The sequence below is a fragment of the Rhinolophus ferrumequinum genome, chromosome 15 (genome assembly GCF_004115265.2).
Source record: "Rhinolophus ferrumequinum isolate MPI-CBG mRhiFer1 chromosome 15, mRhiFer1_v1.p, whole genome shotgun sequence".
NCBI lineage: Eukaryota > Metazoa > Chordata > Mammalia > Chiroptera > Rhinolophidae > Rhinolophus > Rhinolophus ferrumequinum.
Window position 1 is genome coordinate 29,013,530 of NC_046298.1, and position 16,547 is coordinate 29,030,076.

At 43.9% G+C, this 16,547-nt stretch overlaps 1 protein-coding gene across 1 annotated transcript in view; it reads left to right on the forward strand.

The window, feature by feature from the left end:
- The window catches only part of CDH13 (cadherin 13), a 984,184-nt gene that overhangs the window by 608,844 nt on the left and 358,793 nt on the right, over window positions 1-16,547 (forward strand). Inside the window, exon 6 of the mRNA XM_033128954.1 lies at window positions 8,520-8,664. Within this exon, the coding sequence (XP_032984845.1) occupies window positions 8,520-8,664 (145 nt within the window). The remainder of the gene's footprint in view (window positions 1-8,519; window positions 8,665-16,547) is intronic.

A 16,547-nucleotide genomic window follows, 5' to 3' on the forward strand; every position in this document is an offset into this window, starting at 1 on the left:
AGTAAAGCGAATGAAACAAAAATGTAAGAAAAGTCCATGAAAAAAATTTAGCCATTAAGAGCATAATGGGGAAAGCATGAATTTTGAAGTCAGACCTGACTTTGGATCCAGCAAGATCACAAAGCCACAGGTATTTAAGTTTCTCTGAGTTTTACTGCCGTGGGGGTTTCTTCAGGTTGTTTTGAGCCAAATGAGACAACACATAAAAAGCCCAGCCATTGGACACCAAATAAATATTAATTCCCTTCTCTTAAAAAGCAAGTGATCAATTTAGTGTGCTTAGGTGTTGTTCACCACTGTTGTTCATGAACTAAGACGGCACAGAGTCAACTGACTGGCGGTCAGTGGAATCGGGACTGTCCGCTCTCCTGTGCCAGGGGTGGAGAGAAAGGGCAGATGGCCAAAGCTGAGGCCAAAACTTTGGACTCCACTCCCTTAAAGAGTCATGCGCTTTCCAGCAGAGGGCCTTGTGCACTGAATATGAAATCAGGTGCCTGTTATGTGCCAGGCATTGGGTGTCCACCTGGGCCTGGGGGATCTGCTGGTGGGCAACAGCTCTGCCTTCCTGGAGCCACACAGAGAGGCAAACATGAGCCAAATTGTCATCCTAGTCAATAAGCAATTACAGATTATGAGAAAAGTTAGGAAGGGAAGACACTGGTACTACAGGGGGGTAAACCAGGGGTGCCCTAGCTAGTCCGGAGGGGTAATGAGGAGCTTCTCTGCCAGTACCATCTGAGCTGAGATCTAAAGTAGGAACAGGGACTAAGAGGGGACAGATGACAGGAAGCTCGTGCTTGCTAGGAGGGTCGCATGGGACAAGAGCTGTGTTAGCAAGGAATGGGATGAGTTGGAAGAATCAAAAAAAAGATCGGTGTGACATGATCATAAGGAACAAAGGGGATCTCTGGTGATGTGGAATGAGTTTGGAGAAGTGGGCTGGGGTCAAATTATACAGTAAAAGAATGTGTTGTTTATCCTAAGAATGATGAGAAATGATTCGGAGGTGTCCATCATGGGGTGACATAAAGAAATTAAAATTTTGAAAAGATACCCTGGAATCCTGTGTTGACCAGTGTTCCCCAGAGAAACAGAACTAATAGGATGTATATGAATTTTTTTTTTATTTAAAAAATATAGCTAACGTACACCAGTATATCAGTCTCAGGTGTACACCACAGTGGTTCAACATTTAAATACCTAAAGAAGTGATCGCCATGAAAAGTGCAGCAACCATCTGATACTGGAGTATCATATCACAATATTATTGACTATATTCTCACTATATTATTGACTATATTTGTTTTATACCTGGAAATTTGGACCTCTTATTCCCCTTTACCTTTTCCCCCCTTTTGTAAAATTTTTCAATTACAATTAACACGCAGTATTACTTTATATTAATTCCAGGTGCACAGCAGACTGGTTATATAATTTAAGCATATAATGTAAGAAGTGATCCCCTTGACTAGTCTAGTCCCCACCTGGCACTCTACATAGTTATTACCATATAATTGACTATATTACTTTACGTCCCATGACTGTTTTGTAACTACAAATGTGTGGGAGCTATATAAATATTATGAAAATATATAAAGTATAAATATTAATACAAATATATAAAATGAAGATATGTAAATATACATATTCACATAAAGAGATGTATCATAAGGAATCTGCTCACACAGTTATGGAGGCTGAGACGACCCACAACCGGCCACCTACAAGCTGGAGACCCGGGGGAGCTCGCCGCGTAATTCAGTTCGAGTCTGAAGGCCTGAGAAGCAGGGAAGCCACTGGCGTGGTATCTAGTCCAGGTCTGAAGGCCTGAGAAGCAGGGAAGCCACTGGCATGGTATCTAGTCCAGGTCTGAAGGCCTGAGAAGCTGGGAAGCCACTGGCATGGTATCTAGTCCAGGTCCGAAGGCCTGAGAAGCAGGCACACCGAGGGCAGGAGAGGATGCATGTCCCGGCTCAGTCGGGCAGGAAGCACAAGGAGCCAGTGGCTTCTTCCTGTGCCTTTTGTTCTTTTCAGGCCCCCAATCAACTGGATGATCTGTACCCAGCGGTGGGGAGGGGGTCTGTTTTACTGAGTCCACTGATTGAAATGTTAGTCCCATCTGGAAACACCGTCACAGACACGTGCAGAGAGATGTTTACTCCGGGCACACCAGGCCTGTCAATTGACCCATTCAGTTAACCATCACAGAGCCCTTCGAGAACAGATTGCGGCAATGAGCCGTGGTGACAGGGACACGCATTAGGTGCCTGTGGCAGTGGCCCTGGTGAGAGGTGCCAGAAGCTAATCTCAGGAGGTGAGGATGGAGGTGAAAAAGAGGGTGGATTTCAGTGAGATGCAGGAGTGTAGACAGGGTGGCAAAGGACAGGAGAGAAGCCTTCATGTGAGGAAGAGGATGGCTTCTGAGTTTCTGCTTTGGCCCCTGGGAGAGACAAAGCAGAAACTCAGAAGCCATCTGGACAAAGTTTAGAGCAAAATGATAAACACACAACTGCATTGATCATACTTTCTAGTGCCTCAAAAATTCTTGCCTCTTATAAAACCCTTTAAGAATAGTTTAATTAAATCATTTTAAACGTGTGAATGAAATAGTTCCACCTTCTCTAGCGAAGCCCGAGGCTGGCCCTTGGAAAACTGGGCGGTAAGCGCTGGGTTTAACTTCGGCACCTGCCTGATAGCAGACACTTTTACACATTGTTTTACTTAGCCTGCACTAAGAGCCGACACGGCCGCAGCGGGAGGCTATTAGTATTAGGTTGGTGCAAAAGCAACTGTGGTTTAAAAGGTTAAAACGTGCAAAAACCGCAATTACTTTTACACCAACCTAAGAAGAATATGGGAACTAAGGTGCAGAGAGATGTGTGCCTGGCTCACAGCCCCGGGCTGGTACCTCGCGAGGACTGAACGTGGTCTCCTGAATCCAGGTCCACTGCTCACTCCACAGCTCCTGAGTCCTCTCCTCAGGCTCTCAGGATGGGTGCCCCCCCCCAGCAGGGCTCCCCTCCATTGCTCCCAGTGCCAGGGGTCTCTCTATGTCCCTTCCATGATGGGCTAAGCTTCCTGAAGTATGGGCAAGGAACCCCAACACCGGGATCTCTCGAAGTGCTGGTTTAAGCTACATGCCTAACAAGTTCCCTAGATGACCCAGACCCTCTACATGGTAAAGCTCGATCGGTTGCCCCTCCCAGGGTATTAACGGGGGAGAACAGTACCGCAGGGTTGAGACCCAAAAGTCACACCAGGGCTAAGGCAGTTAGTGCCCCCTACCCTCCTGCTCCATCCGCTGGGAGGCTCCCACCTCCAGGGCCTCCTCTTTTCCTTTTCTTTGTTGTCTGCAACTTTTCACTTTTCAATTAGTAAGCAATTCTCTTCTCCTGACTTTCCTGTTTGACAACTTGACAGAAAGTGGTCAGACTTTAAGTGTTCATTACGCACAAATACCAGAAGATTGGAAAAATTGATTTTTATGTAAAATGCACCTACGTGTGTTTTATATCTCGGTGTGTATGTTATGTACGTGGTGTGTATGTGCGTGTTTCTTGTGTCTGTGTGTTAGTATGTTACCCGTATGAATGTCTGTGTGTGTGTGTGATGTGTGTTTGTATATGCACGTGTCTGTGTGTCTGTACAAAGGCTCCTCCAGACTGAGCCAGAGAAAACATCTACCCTTCCTGGCCTGTGTGGTTGGGAGTCACGGATGAGTTCAAGTGCAGTGCATGGGATTCCTAGCAAGTGGTACGACTCTGCCTTCTGTTTGGAAGTGATTTTCATGCGTCTGGACCTGGGAATGTCGTTCTCAACGTCTACAAGGCCCTTGGGCCTCACGTGCAATCCCTACATCACTGTGCAGCACTGCACAGACAGTAACGTCAGCCTGAATCCCCTGCAGATGGGATAAAATGCAGGCACTGCCCCAGCAGCTTCTGGGCCGGGCCTGAGAGTCTGCATTTCCAACCCGCTCCTGGGAGATGCCGGTGCCGCCGGTCCCCTGACTGTACTCTGCATAGCCAGGTCCTAGGACACACAACACAGAGGTTGGCCAAATGTACAACTTTTTAAGGCTACCTGATGGAATACATTGTTAGGCACCACCTGGCACAAGAAACTTGGGCAATTGCTTCCAGATATAATTTATTAAGCATCTTCTCTCTTTCTGGTTCCACTGTAGACCTTTTTATATGTCACCTCTCATTACTCCCAAGAAGATCAACCACTCAAACTAAGAATAGAAACCCTCGAGTCCTAGAAGGTGGTAGAGAAATAGGCAGTGAGAAGCTGGTTGATTTCCATTTCCTTTGAGCAATTATTCTGTTGCATTCAGCCAATGGCTACCCGTTTGTTTTTCTCATGGTAGGTTTGTACTAATTGACATCTCACTTCAAACATAAAGAACAGGCATTAGAATGCCCTGTTTGGATGCATTCCACTGTTTTGTTTCTGGCGACCTAAACACAACCCCTAGAATATATCTTACGACTCAAAAGAAACAAACATTGTTCCAGTCTTTTCAGACTAAGGATTTGTGTGTTTGGGGTATTTCAGTTAAGTAGAGAGGAAGGTGAGAACTCCATTGAACATTTATTCTCTGATCCTGCAGGTACCCTGTGAAATTTAAGAGCCCTGCTTCAGAAAGCTCAGCAGTCACTAACTGTGGATCTGACCTTCATATGAGAACCGTCGTGAAAACTCACTAGAATGTCAGATTTCTTTGTAGTAAGTGACTGGGTCGATAGCTAAGACTGCATTTACTAATAACTTCTTCACACATATCTATATGCTTAATTTGCATCCGCATTGTTAATGTGCCTTTTGAAAAATGCATAGACTACTTATTAAAGCACTGGCATTCCCTATCATATATTTTATTCAGTCTACCATGTTTTCCTTTGTTAGGAACAAGCCTGGTATCGTTTTCCCTCCCTCCACTCTACTTACCCAGCAATTCACAGAGAATCAGCCCTCTTTTCTCACTTTACCCAACTTGTTTATGCAAAGGATGTTACAGCAGGATAAACTTCAGTCCACGCCGCTGGAATTGAGGGGAACCCCAGTTATTTGACTTGATCTTATACCAATAGCATCCCTAATATAATGCCAACTCTGGAACCTTTACACTTGCTCTTTCAGCTGTCTAGAACTCCTCCGTGCATTTTTGCCTGGCTGGCTCCTTCTGCTTTCTTGTCATTCAAATCTCAGTTGAAATGTTCCTTCAGCAATAAGTGGGTTCTGGGCAGGGCCTGAGAGTTGCATATAGTTTTCTAAACTATTTTATCTAAAATAGGTTCTCTCTCTCTCTCTCTCTCTCTCTCTCTCCAGCCCTGTGCTTTAGAGTCCATTAGAACCCTGCAATGGCAGAAAGATTTTGTATCTGCATTGTCTAATATAGTAGCCACCATCTATACGTGGCCATGGAACTCTTGAATGTGTCTAGTGCAACTGAGGAACTGGATTTTTACTTTATCTTTATTTAACTTAAATAGCCACATGTGGCTAATGGCTGCCATGTTGGACAGTATAGCTTTAATATTGCAATCTGTTTCATCCCTTCATATTCCTGATCTGTAACTGAAATTATCTTATTCATGTATTTTACATTGCTTATCATCTGTCTCTTCATGCCAGAATGTCTTTTCTGTTATCTGATGGATATTACTCAGTGTAGAGACTGGCATGTAGTAAGTACTCAATGAATTTTTGTTACATTGAATGCCCGTTAAGAGCACTTTGCTGTTTTGAAATGCTGTTCCAAAGGTCTTAGCTTCTAACAATATTGTTTTCACTAAAAAAATCCAGAAGGCAAACTCTGGATAGTAATATAACATAAAAGGCTATCAGGTTGTCTTCTTGTACAATTGGTTTTGTAAGAGTCAGCTTAACAGTTTTCATTCATCCTAACCAATTATATCCTCTTAGTGTCTGTTTGTCTTTACATGATATTAAGATGGATCTGGAGTCTGCCCCTCCCAGTTCTATAATATATTTGCATATTTGGGAAATGTGAATTCTGTTCCTTCATTGTACTTGTGGCTTCTTATACTGCCCAAGTCTTATAGAACGTAGAAGTGTTGGAGGAGGTCATCAAGAGGATGTGACCACCAGTGGACCCACGAGCTGGACCCAGGCAGTCCAAGCTCCTCCGCCCATCCTCTGTCCTCGGAATATACATTATATCCATTATTCCCACAGTGGGAGCTGTTTTCAAGGATACAGCCTTGAGCGAGTAAGGTGTTGTTGAGGCCAGCTAGAGAGTATATGTGACTGAGTCCAGTTGAATCTTAAAGGCATAAACTTTTAAGATTCTGGTGGACAGGCATGGAGATCTATTTGTCTTGCTGTCACCCAATACAAGTCTTGCTTATGAAACTTACCAACTCCCAATCTGGAGTAGGCTGCCTCTTCCTTTGGTCTCTCCATGTATGGGGACCAGTTTCTGCACAAACGGGAAGTTTAAGATTCAGATTCAAGCTATGTGGTGTCTTTAGATGTAGGGGTTTTGGGTAAGTGAAAGTTGAGCCTTTGGCTATTCTGGGAGGAGGACAAAAGGCCAGACCTTCATTATTGCATGAAATTCCCCCAAGGCTTTGTTTTGATTTCCTTTGTTCAGCAGTATTCTCATGGTAGTTTTAAAAAAGCAGCATAAAAGTATAAAAGTGAACTCTCTTTAAGATCTTCTTTGTGTGCAGATGTTCAAAGGCTCTGCCCCTTTAATTTCTTACTAAGGCACACATGCATTATTTTATCTGTCCCCAAAATCAAAGTGTGTGTAAATTTGCTAGTGAAAGGATGAAGTAATGTTAAAGAAAAAAAATGAGAAACATATTTCTCTACCCAAGCATACCTGGCTTCATTTTTGTTTACTAAGTTCAAATTCTGTCCATAGGTGTGTGTGACATAGGTGTGCTGCACACGGTGTTTTGTGTATTTTCACATAATATTCTAAGCAGATCAATAGGTTTAATAATGATTTTACATAATGGCTGTATTCTAGCATGTTGTTAGCCAAACATTCATTCAACTCTTTTTTTCACTGCACATTTAGTGGATATTACTAGCAACAACGCTACAGTGAGTATTTTTATATATGTAGTAAAACATAACTCACCTAGAACCAGGAGCGGTATCCAAATGGAGCGAAGTGCAAGAATTCTTCATAGCTTTTGTTGAATTTTGTCATGCCACTTTCCCAAAGGGGTGATACCAGTGATGACCCCATCTCCGTTGTGGTGCTTTGTGACTAAAGTGTTTCTCTTTTATTTTCCTAATTTGAGCTAGTTTTTACACTAGCGTTGATAACAATAACAGCAACAGTAGCAGCAGGTAGTGTTCTTGAGACATACTATGTGACAGGCATTAAGTGGTTTAGACACGTTGTCTATAGTGGTTACAATGTAAACTGAGATAAGGCGGACCTCATGGGGTCATATCTGGACTCTACCACATAACCTCTATCTGCTGCCATTCCCTCCTCACAAAAGAGTCGTAGTTACTGTGAGGTTCAAGTAAGTTAATATAGTAGAGAGCTTCTATCAGCACTGGATAATAGTGGTTATCCTTCCTAATAATGGGTGTTTTTTAATGACGCACTGGGATTCCAGCTGCAGAGACCCTTTTCTGTCTGAAATACTCAACCACCTCCAATGCCAGGACCACACTGATATCCAAGGAGAAGTGTTACTGTCACCGCCGAGTTCAATCAAAGCTGAATTAGGCTCAGAAAATGAAAGCATAAGGTTACACTGGAAATGCCATGGCATAATTCCCCTGTGACCAAGGCAAACAATAAAGCTGGCGTTTTTATGCTATTATTTTCTTCTTCCTTGAGAGCTGAAGGTAGTTCTTTCTATATGGAAATGTTTCATGGAATTATGAAATTCCCCCATAGATTATAAGGGCCTGGTGGGCAAGGATCCTGGGGTCTCATTCAGGACCCCAGCAAATGCCTTCCTTGTCTCAGGAAAGCTCTGTGTACATACTTAGAGACCTGAATTTCTCCTAAATATTACCATAAACACTTTCATTTATTTCTTAATGTAATCTGTTCATAACTGCTTAGTCAATTATTTTTATTAGCATAACATTCCTTGTAAGCATAATGATGTTGGAAAAACGGAATCAATGTAAGCATATTTTCTCAGCTATGGCTAATTGTGAATAATCTCTCTCTCTCTTTCTCTCTGTCTCTCCCTCCCTCTTTCCCTCCCTCCCACCTTTCCTTCCTTCCTTCCTCCTTCCTTCCTTCCTTCCTTCCTTGGACTTCCTTTGCAGGTTGATGAATTAATTGTAAATTCCCCAACGGGGACCTAACATGAATTGAACTTTGTCTTATATTCTCTAATGTTTAGTTTCTATTCCAGTCCCACTGACTATCCATCGAGACCAAAATTCGAAGATTGCCAAGGGCTCATAAAATTGCAGCCATAGCCTATTTTCTCCAGAGAACCTGACTTCGATTTTCACAATTAATTAATACGGTCTCTCCCCCAATCTCTTTGCTCCAACAGCTGTTTGTGGAGACCACTGATGCCAACGGCAGAACCCTCGAGGGGCCAGTGCCTCTGGAAGTCATCGTGATTGATCAGAATGACAACCGACCGATCTTTCAAGAAGGCCCCTACGTGGGCCACGTCATGGAAGGATCACCTACAGGTATGTTAAGTTGGCCTATCGTCAGCGTGATGGTTGGGAAGTGGCGTTCTCTGATCTTTGGAGCCTCTAGAGGCTGTTTTATGCCCACTTCAACTTCTTGTTGGTATACACCAACCCTGACGTCGTGTCCCTGGATAGAAGCAAGACTGGAAAGATGCAGCTCAGACCATGACTGGCTGTAGCAGGCGATGAAAACCGCTCCTGCTGTCTCTGAAGGTGATCTTTCAAGGGTGACTGACACCTAAGTCTCCACTGCTTGGTTCATGTCGAACATTATGGAAATATGTAGCTCACCCTTGTGAGACCAGGCGTCCAACCAGGCTGGACGTTGAGGTACAGCGGAGCTGTGAAGAAAATTAAGCTCTCCACTGCCAGCTCCTTGGTAATTTCTTTCCATCACTGCCTTTTAATTAGAATCATTTTGGAATAAACAGGTAGACTTTTTTATTTTTCCCTTTCCTTAGAAGATGTGCATGGAGAAACCTTTGTCTTCACTCGAAGGGCCGAAGGCAAGATATTTCATTTGTCTCTCTGGAAATACTTGTACCTACTGTTATGGAAATGACTCAGAGTTTCTACAGAGCTCCTTTTATCTTTTGCCCACATTTAACCTTTCTGTCAGAGAAGGTTTTAACAATTTATAGCTCCCTTTTCTGGCCCAATACATTGCTAATTAAAGCATTCTGTGACCAGCAGCAGAAGTCACTTCTAAGTAGAATGCTTGAGAAAGTGAAGAACAAAGTAGAAAATTCCCTATTATAGGGCTGGACTTTGATGTTAAGCTTTAAACTGCTTTTGAGTGAAAAAGGCGTCGTATTAAGTGCACCACTGTGGCTGTGTCTAGATTGTGCCAAAACAAATAAGTAAACGAGTCACTCAGCAGTACAGACGGGGGATGGAAGCTGGTGACCTGTTTTGGCTGGTTGTTTTTGCCCCCTTGGCTGGATTGATGGGATGTATCAATAACATGTAGATACATGAGGCTCTGGCAGTGTTGTCATGGTAACCTGCCTAGACTACCAGGTGAATAATTCTATGCAAGAAGCCTAAATCCTCCCTTCAGCTTCAAGGAACTGGGTGTCTGTGCACTACATCAGATCCCCAGGGGCAGGAGACCCTCTCCCTTCTGAGATTTGAATGTGTCTGTATAAAAGAGAGGCAATCCCGTGTGTGCCAGAGGGCATTTGGGGGAGTGGGTGGCGGCAGAGTGATCACAGCCATGGAACGATGGGGAGTGGGCAGGTGCAGGGGGATCCGACAACTTCAGGGCACAACTGCCCAAGATACCTCTCAGGAGGCTGCTTCTGTTGGAGAGATGGCTTCTGGTGAGCGAGACCCTGGGATTTGGGTTTGACGTTTACAGAAATCTTAAACAAGCTGATATTCAGAACAGGTTAGTAGAACCAACGGGGAAAGCTATTACAGAGGCTGGAGTTTGAGCAGAGCAGAAAAATGATTCTCGGTTTCCATCTGTGGTACCCTGACACTGTGCAGGAGTGACTAGAATTCAAGATGGGCTGGAAAAGTATTCTAAATGTAAATGACAATGGTGACATTTGAGGTGGCTGTGAGCATGTGCATATCTTTGTGTAGTCGGTGCGTATATGATTAGACGATGTCTAATTTTCCTCCCACTTTGCCCTACCTTAAAGTTTCAGAAAGAATTTCAAATTTATTGTTTTATATGCATGTCATGTTTTCAAAAAAAAGTGGAATCCTTTATGTACATTGAATTTCTTAAAGCAGAAAGCAAATGGGTGGGGGTGGACGCATCTGCAGCAAAACATAAACCATCTCAAACTTCTATTTATTATTGGAATTACCCTGTAAAATTACATAAAGGCTTGGATATCAGTATGGAGTAGCTTCTTCCAGCCATGTGGAATTTGGCCTGAATCATTGTTTCCTTTTTCAGTAGCCTCTCGGTTTGACTGAAAAGCAGGCATTGGAATAGAGTCAGTCATGTTTTGGGTTAAGGATGTGGAAATGTTGTGGAAAACTTTGAGGGGCATAACCACTTAGATTACTTAGCTCCCTGTAGGAGAACTCGGGCAAGAAGACCCTAACATACCCATGACAACCGTGGGAACGTGGGAAAGGAGACGTTATCCCTTTTCCAGCCCTCCACCCCCAACCTAAACCACTTACAAGTTATCACAACAAACCCACTGTAGGAATGATCGTCTCTTCTGTTCCGTGATGCCCTGATCACTTGGGGCTCGTAGAATCCTCTGTGGACCGGTCCATTATTCAGATAGGGGTGCTGACCCGGGAAAGAATTCAGTGACTTTGCCCAGTTCCTACAAATAATAGCTGGTGGGGGCAGCAGTGTTCAGTATTCAACCTGTATCATTTACCTTCAAATCCTGTGCTCTTTCAGCTGTCCCACAAACTTCATGGTGAAAACAGCCATTAAACTATTGTAGCATTTAATGAGCACCTACTATGTTCTGAGGCCTTTCTATACACTGTACCATTTCCTCCACTATACCGTTTCCTACCCTAAAACATCGATACCATTTTCCCTATCAGACATCTGAGAAAACTGAACCTCGAAGAGGTCCAGGGACTTGCCCTACATCACAAGCTGATGGGTGAGCCAGAATCTGTTGATACATCTTGGGCTTCAGGGCACAGGCTCTTTCCCATGTGCCACAGTGGAGTTGACCACTTTCTTTCACATTCTGTGCCATGGCCCCTTTGCAAGCCCAGCTGGGGGGAAATATTTAGGCAGTTTTATCAGATGAACTGATTTAGCTTCTGACAGAAAGTGACCAGCTCTCTGACCAAATAGCCAGGCTCCCTGAATCACTTTTAATATATGTGAGCTGTTGCTCGGTCTCCAGGGTTGAACAGTGTTCAACACGGGGCCCTTGTCCACACTCACTTCACCTCCGTCTGAGTCCCCGTGACCAGGACCAGCTTCATGGAATGTGACCTGTCTGGCCTCCCACAGCCCCACGTTCCAAAGGGCTCCGTTCTCAGAAGGCCCCATGGTAGGTATTGTGCTTTGCCATCACCATCTTAAAATTCTTAATAATTGTTGAGCAAAGAGTCTTACATCTTCCTTTGGCCCTGAGCCCTGCAAATGACGTAGCTGTTGCTGCACATAGCATTATAGCCTAGAGCTGGATTTGATGCTCTGCACAGCTCCTTAACAAGGTAAGACCTCAGGCAGGTTACTGAACCTTCTAGAAGCCTCGATCACCTTATAGGTCCATGGGGTGGGTGTATAATAGTACCTCACCTAGAGAACTATATGCAAGGGTTAAATGAGACAATGTGCTTTACTCAGTGCTTAGAACATCATAAATATAAACATAATAAGCATAAATGCCAATGTATTGTTAATGCTTCTATTATTATTCCAGCAGCGTACCCCTTGGGGAAGGTAAGGCAAAGGGGACCTGCAGTTTTTGTGAAGGAACATTCATCTCCCAGCAAACCAAGTATCATTTTCACGTTCCAGTGTACCTGGATGCCATCAGACCCAATCTATCACAGAGGAAGGTCACCTGTATTTTTCTGTATGTGTAGACAGGAGACCATTGTCAGCTGCTCAGCAGTAAACTAAACTCCAGGGTAATATTTTGTGGAATCATTATTGGATGAAGGAAGATCAACAGAAAATGATAGTCTTCAGACTTTGCATATTATCTGCTATTCCTTTTGTACAGTCACAAGGCATTGACTGATGGGACCAAGCCCAGGCCCTGGATGCTCTGTGAGGCCAGCTAGAGCTCTGTGTGATCTGGTGTTTTCTGAATGCTTGAGGCATGCCAAGACCTCATGAGTAGGGGAGAGAGGGCTTGGAAACTTGAAGTTACTGGAGGGCAAACATGCCAGGGCCCCACAGTACCGGCTGGCACCAACTCCCCAGTGCCCAGTGTTTTGCCACGGGTAATCCTCTGGGCACCATGAGAAATGGTGTGCAGGGCTTCCAGAAGCAGACCCTGAGATGAGGATGGAAGGCGTGTGGTTTACCTGAGAGGTACAGGATACCAGGTGAGGAGTACTACAGGGAAGGGAAACCAGCCAACCTGAAATGCCACAATAAGCCAGCTACCAGAGTGGGCAGTTGTGAGCTTGATCCCTTGAGGTGGGGAGGAGGTCCAGGAAATGACATAAAACACACCTATTAACATTACCTCCGCCCAGGGGCCGGGGAGCTGGGATACCCATCCCCCACGCCCATCAGAGCTCTCCCCAGAGGGACTTTAATTTCCAGGCACTTTCAGCCAGCTTTGAAAATGGGCAAAGTGGGTTTCAGCAGCTCAGGAGCAGACTTCTAGCCAGGTACAGGAGCTTGTGGTTGGGCTGGCCTCAGCTCTTCCCTCCATGCTTTTGGCTGCCTTGAATGTCAGCAGCGGCAGCTGGGAGAATAGCACCCACCACCGGGACAGGTGGGGCCGCTCTGAGAGATGTCAGGGGAAGGAGGCAATGGGAGGAATATCTCAGTCCCCAAACTTCATGCCTGAGAAAGACGGATGTGCTGTTGATCACTCTCTTTAATTAGGGGTCAGGATCTAGATGCGCCTTGTTTGACTCTTAAGAGATACCCGTTGCTGAGGTGTGTGCTCACACTTCTTCCTGAGGCTGTTGAAGAGAAGCAGAGGTGAGCAGCTACATCGTCATCTTGCCTCTTCTGAGAGCCCAAGGATTCTTGCTCTCCCTTACTTCCTCTCTTGCTCCCTTTATTTTTTTTCCCCGTCCAGTCACGTTATTGAACATCTACTCTGTACCAGCACTATTCTAACGTCTAAGGGCATAGCTGTCGGCCTGCCAGATGCCGCTTATTCCCTCCTGGCATTTGTAGCCAAGCAGGGAAACTGGCACCATATAAATGAGAATGGAAATGTGGTGAGTGCTACCAGGTACCCACCCAGGATGCATGATCCAAGGAGAGGTGGAATGTAGGCTCTGTTGAGGTGCTGTGAGGAGACTGGGGGTTTTGACCTTTGTTTTTCCTCTGGGATCTACCTGTGTTTCCATTCTTCAAGATGCAGTGACTTTAATTTTTAAACAGGTCCTACCATGCCAGATATGAGGAAAAACAGCCGATCAAATGGCCTTTGGGACAAATGCCTGTCCTGAGAGCTCAGCTTTGCTTGGCAGTTGCTATTTTCCAAAACAGCTTGGTCTAAATAGAGATGGTTGTGATATTTGATGGTTGATATTTGAGATCTAGCTCAGTATAAATCCTGAGTTTGTTGGTATGACCTAGAAGTGAAGTCCCTTTTCTTTTCACTTGTTTGCTTTTTGCAGCAACTGCAATGTGGCTTTTCAGTCCATCAACTGTCCAGTTTTCCCTCGCTGGTATTTTTGGACTTTTATATCGTAGTTTCTAAAATATATTTTTAAAAACAAAGTAATTCAGCTTTTTGTCAGCTTTTTTTTTTTTAAATGAAAAGTGTATTCATCCTCACATCTCACCATCCTGAGAAAAGCACCAGACTTCTTGGTGAGCAGAGTTTCTGGGCTGTTTGTGGGTCTCTACACCTAGGGATGCACAGGCACAGTTTTAGAAATGAAACTACATTCTTATCTGTGACTCACTTTCTTCATTCTGCAGGGTCCTAAGGACATTTTGAAAATCAGTAAACATCAAGCTACATCATTGTTTTAAATAGCTAGTGTGTGGAGCTACCATCATCTAGTTAGCCAATCCCCTATTGATTTAGGTTGTTCTCGCTTATCCATATTTGTAATCAATTCTACAGGAGAGAACACATCTCTTCCTATTTGCATGACAATTTCTTCAGTATAAATACATGCAAGTGGGATTGATGGGATAGAGGATGTGCTTGTTACATTTTAATGTATTTGGGGGTGATGCTTCTAATCAGAGGATTATATTTGTATCTTGGCTAAGTTCACGCATGAAGACACAATAGCTTTTGTGTTCACATCTAAGCATACTGATGGACATTTTTGTTTATGTTTGTTTTTCTGGGTTATATCCAGTATCTCCAAGTTTGTGTGGTCATTTCACTAACGGTAGCTGTAGGCTGTGAAATGCTTCACTCTAGATATCGACCAGGAATAGGTACTGTTAGCATGCTGTTAGCAGTGTCGTTCAGAATGGATTAGGCAGCACTTGAATTATGGTGTGAATCACTCCAGTGCAGTTGATCATAAAGCAAAATTTATGAAAGAGTTGTATAATCCAATCATAGACCCCTTCCCAAAGGGAAAAGTCCAAAAATAAAGTGTGCCAAAGGCGTTAGTTACCTAAACTTTGGTCAAGAAACTGAATCTCCACCAAGTTGCTCCTACCCATGTCTGGGGGTTCCCAGGTGAGGTCTTACAGGGGCTCCAAACCAAGACAGTCAAAAACTTGTCGTAGCCACTACGTTGTTCCGTCCTTTCTACCCCAACCCCTCTCTGATGGATACCTTTTCATATATTATACCACTGGTGCTCGTCCACTAAAGCCTTCCAGATACCACAGAGCTTAGTGAGATAGGGGAGAATGCCTGGACGCCTTTATTCTGTTAAAAAGATCCCCAACCAATAGAATTGTGTATCTCATCTTTAATGCAGGTGACTTTGAAAACAGCTCTTCTCATTTTTATTCATAGTCGTCTCTCCACCTCAGTTCATATATGATTCTGCGGGGTTGGAGACCAATTCAAGAGACAGATGCCACATTGTTTTTTGAATCACTCTTCTCTCTAATTATGAAGTCTTTGTTCCTGGCCAGCCTATGGGTCTCTTTCCCTCTGCCAGTCATCCGTTCTCGTACTCCTTCACGTCAGACCTTTGCATTCCAGGCACTGCGGATAACCTGGTGAGCTGGAAAGTTAGGGCTCCTGAGCTCGTGGAGATTATGCCCTTGTAAAAACAAAACCCTTGGTAGTCGTGCCGCACTCATTTGTTGAATATATTTTAGACTCAAGCTGGAAGCCATCCCTCTGTCACTCTCCATGTGGAAGAGAGAAAGAATTGTGACATCAAATATTGAAAAATAATATCATAAACATGTATCCATTAACTTAAAAAAATAAAATTAGAAAGCAGAGGGAGGGTAAAGAAGCATTATTAGCTTCAGAAACTTAGGGGTCATTCTACATCCTTTCGAAAGAAGAAATCTGATGGGAGTTTCCAGCCAAAACGGAAACCAGGTGACAATCAAGCACCTGCAAAATGAACACGAAAAAGTGCTTGAGTTGTTATGGCACAGCATATGGCAGATGTCAATGCCATTGAAATTCATCCCTGATACCTAAGGATCCACTCTGAATAGTCCAGGAACGTTTAGTGCTGCAGATGAATAAAACAGAGTGGCAGGTCCACAGTGGCATTAAACAGTTATAATTTCAGGGACACTCTTACTGCAAATCATTTCCTGATGACCATTTCATTCAGCAAAATAATTCAACAAGTATGTATTGTGCAGCTTCTATGAGCCAGGTAATGTTGTAAGTGCTGGAGATATAGCAGTGGCCAAGCTCATTGAGGACTCGAATGACATTTGCATTTTACTGGGAGGGCAAGAGTAATCAACAGTGAAATGAATCAACAAGATCATTGAAGTCCTTTGGGTAAAATATAACAAAATGATGTAGTAGAATGACAAGTCTATCAAGGAAAGCCTCTCTGAGGAGGTGACATTTAAACTGAGACCAGTGAGAAGAAAAGGTGTTGAGCAAGGATGTTCCAGGCAGAGGGATCAGAAAGTGCGAAGGTCTGAGGCGGGAATGACAGAGGGAGGGACAGAGAAGAGGCCAGTGTGGTGGGAGAACGTCGGCAAAAAGAAGACTGCCAGGTGAGTGCAAGGAGACATGCAAGTGCAAGGTCATTTTGAACAGAAGTCAGCAACCAATGGGACATGGGCCAAATCTGTCCCACTGTCTGTACTTTTTAATAAAGTTAATAAAGTT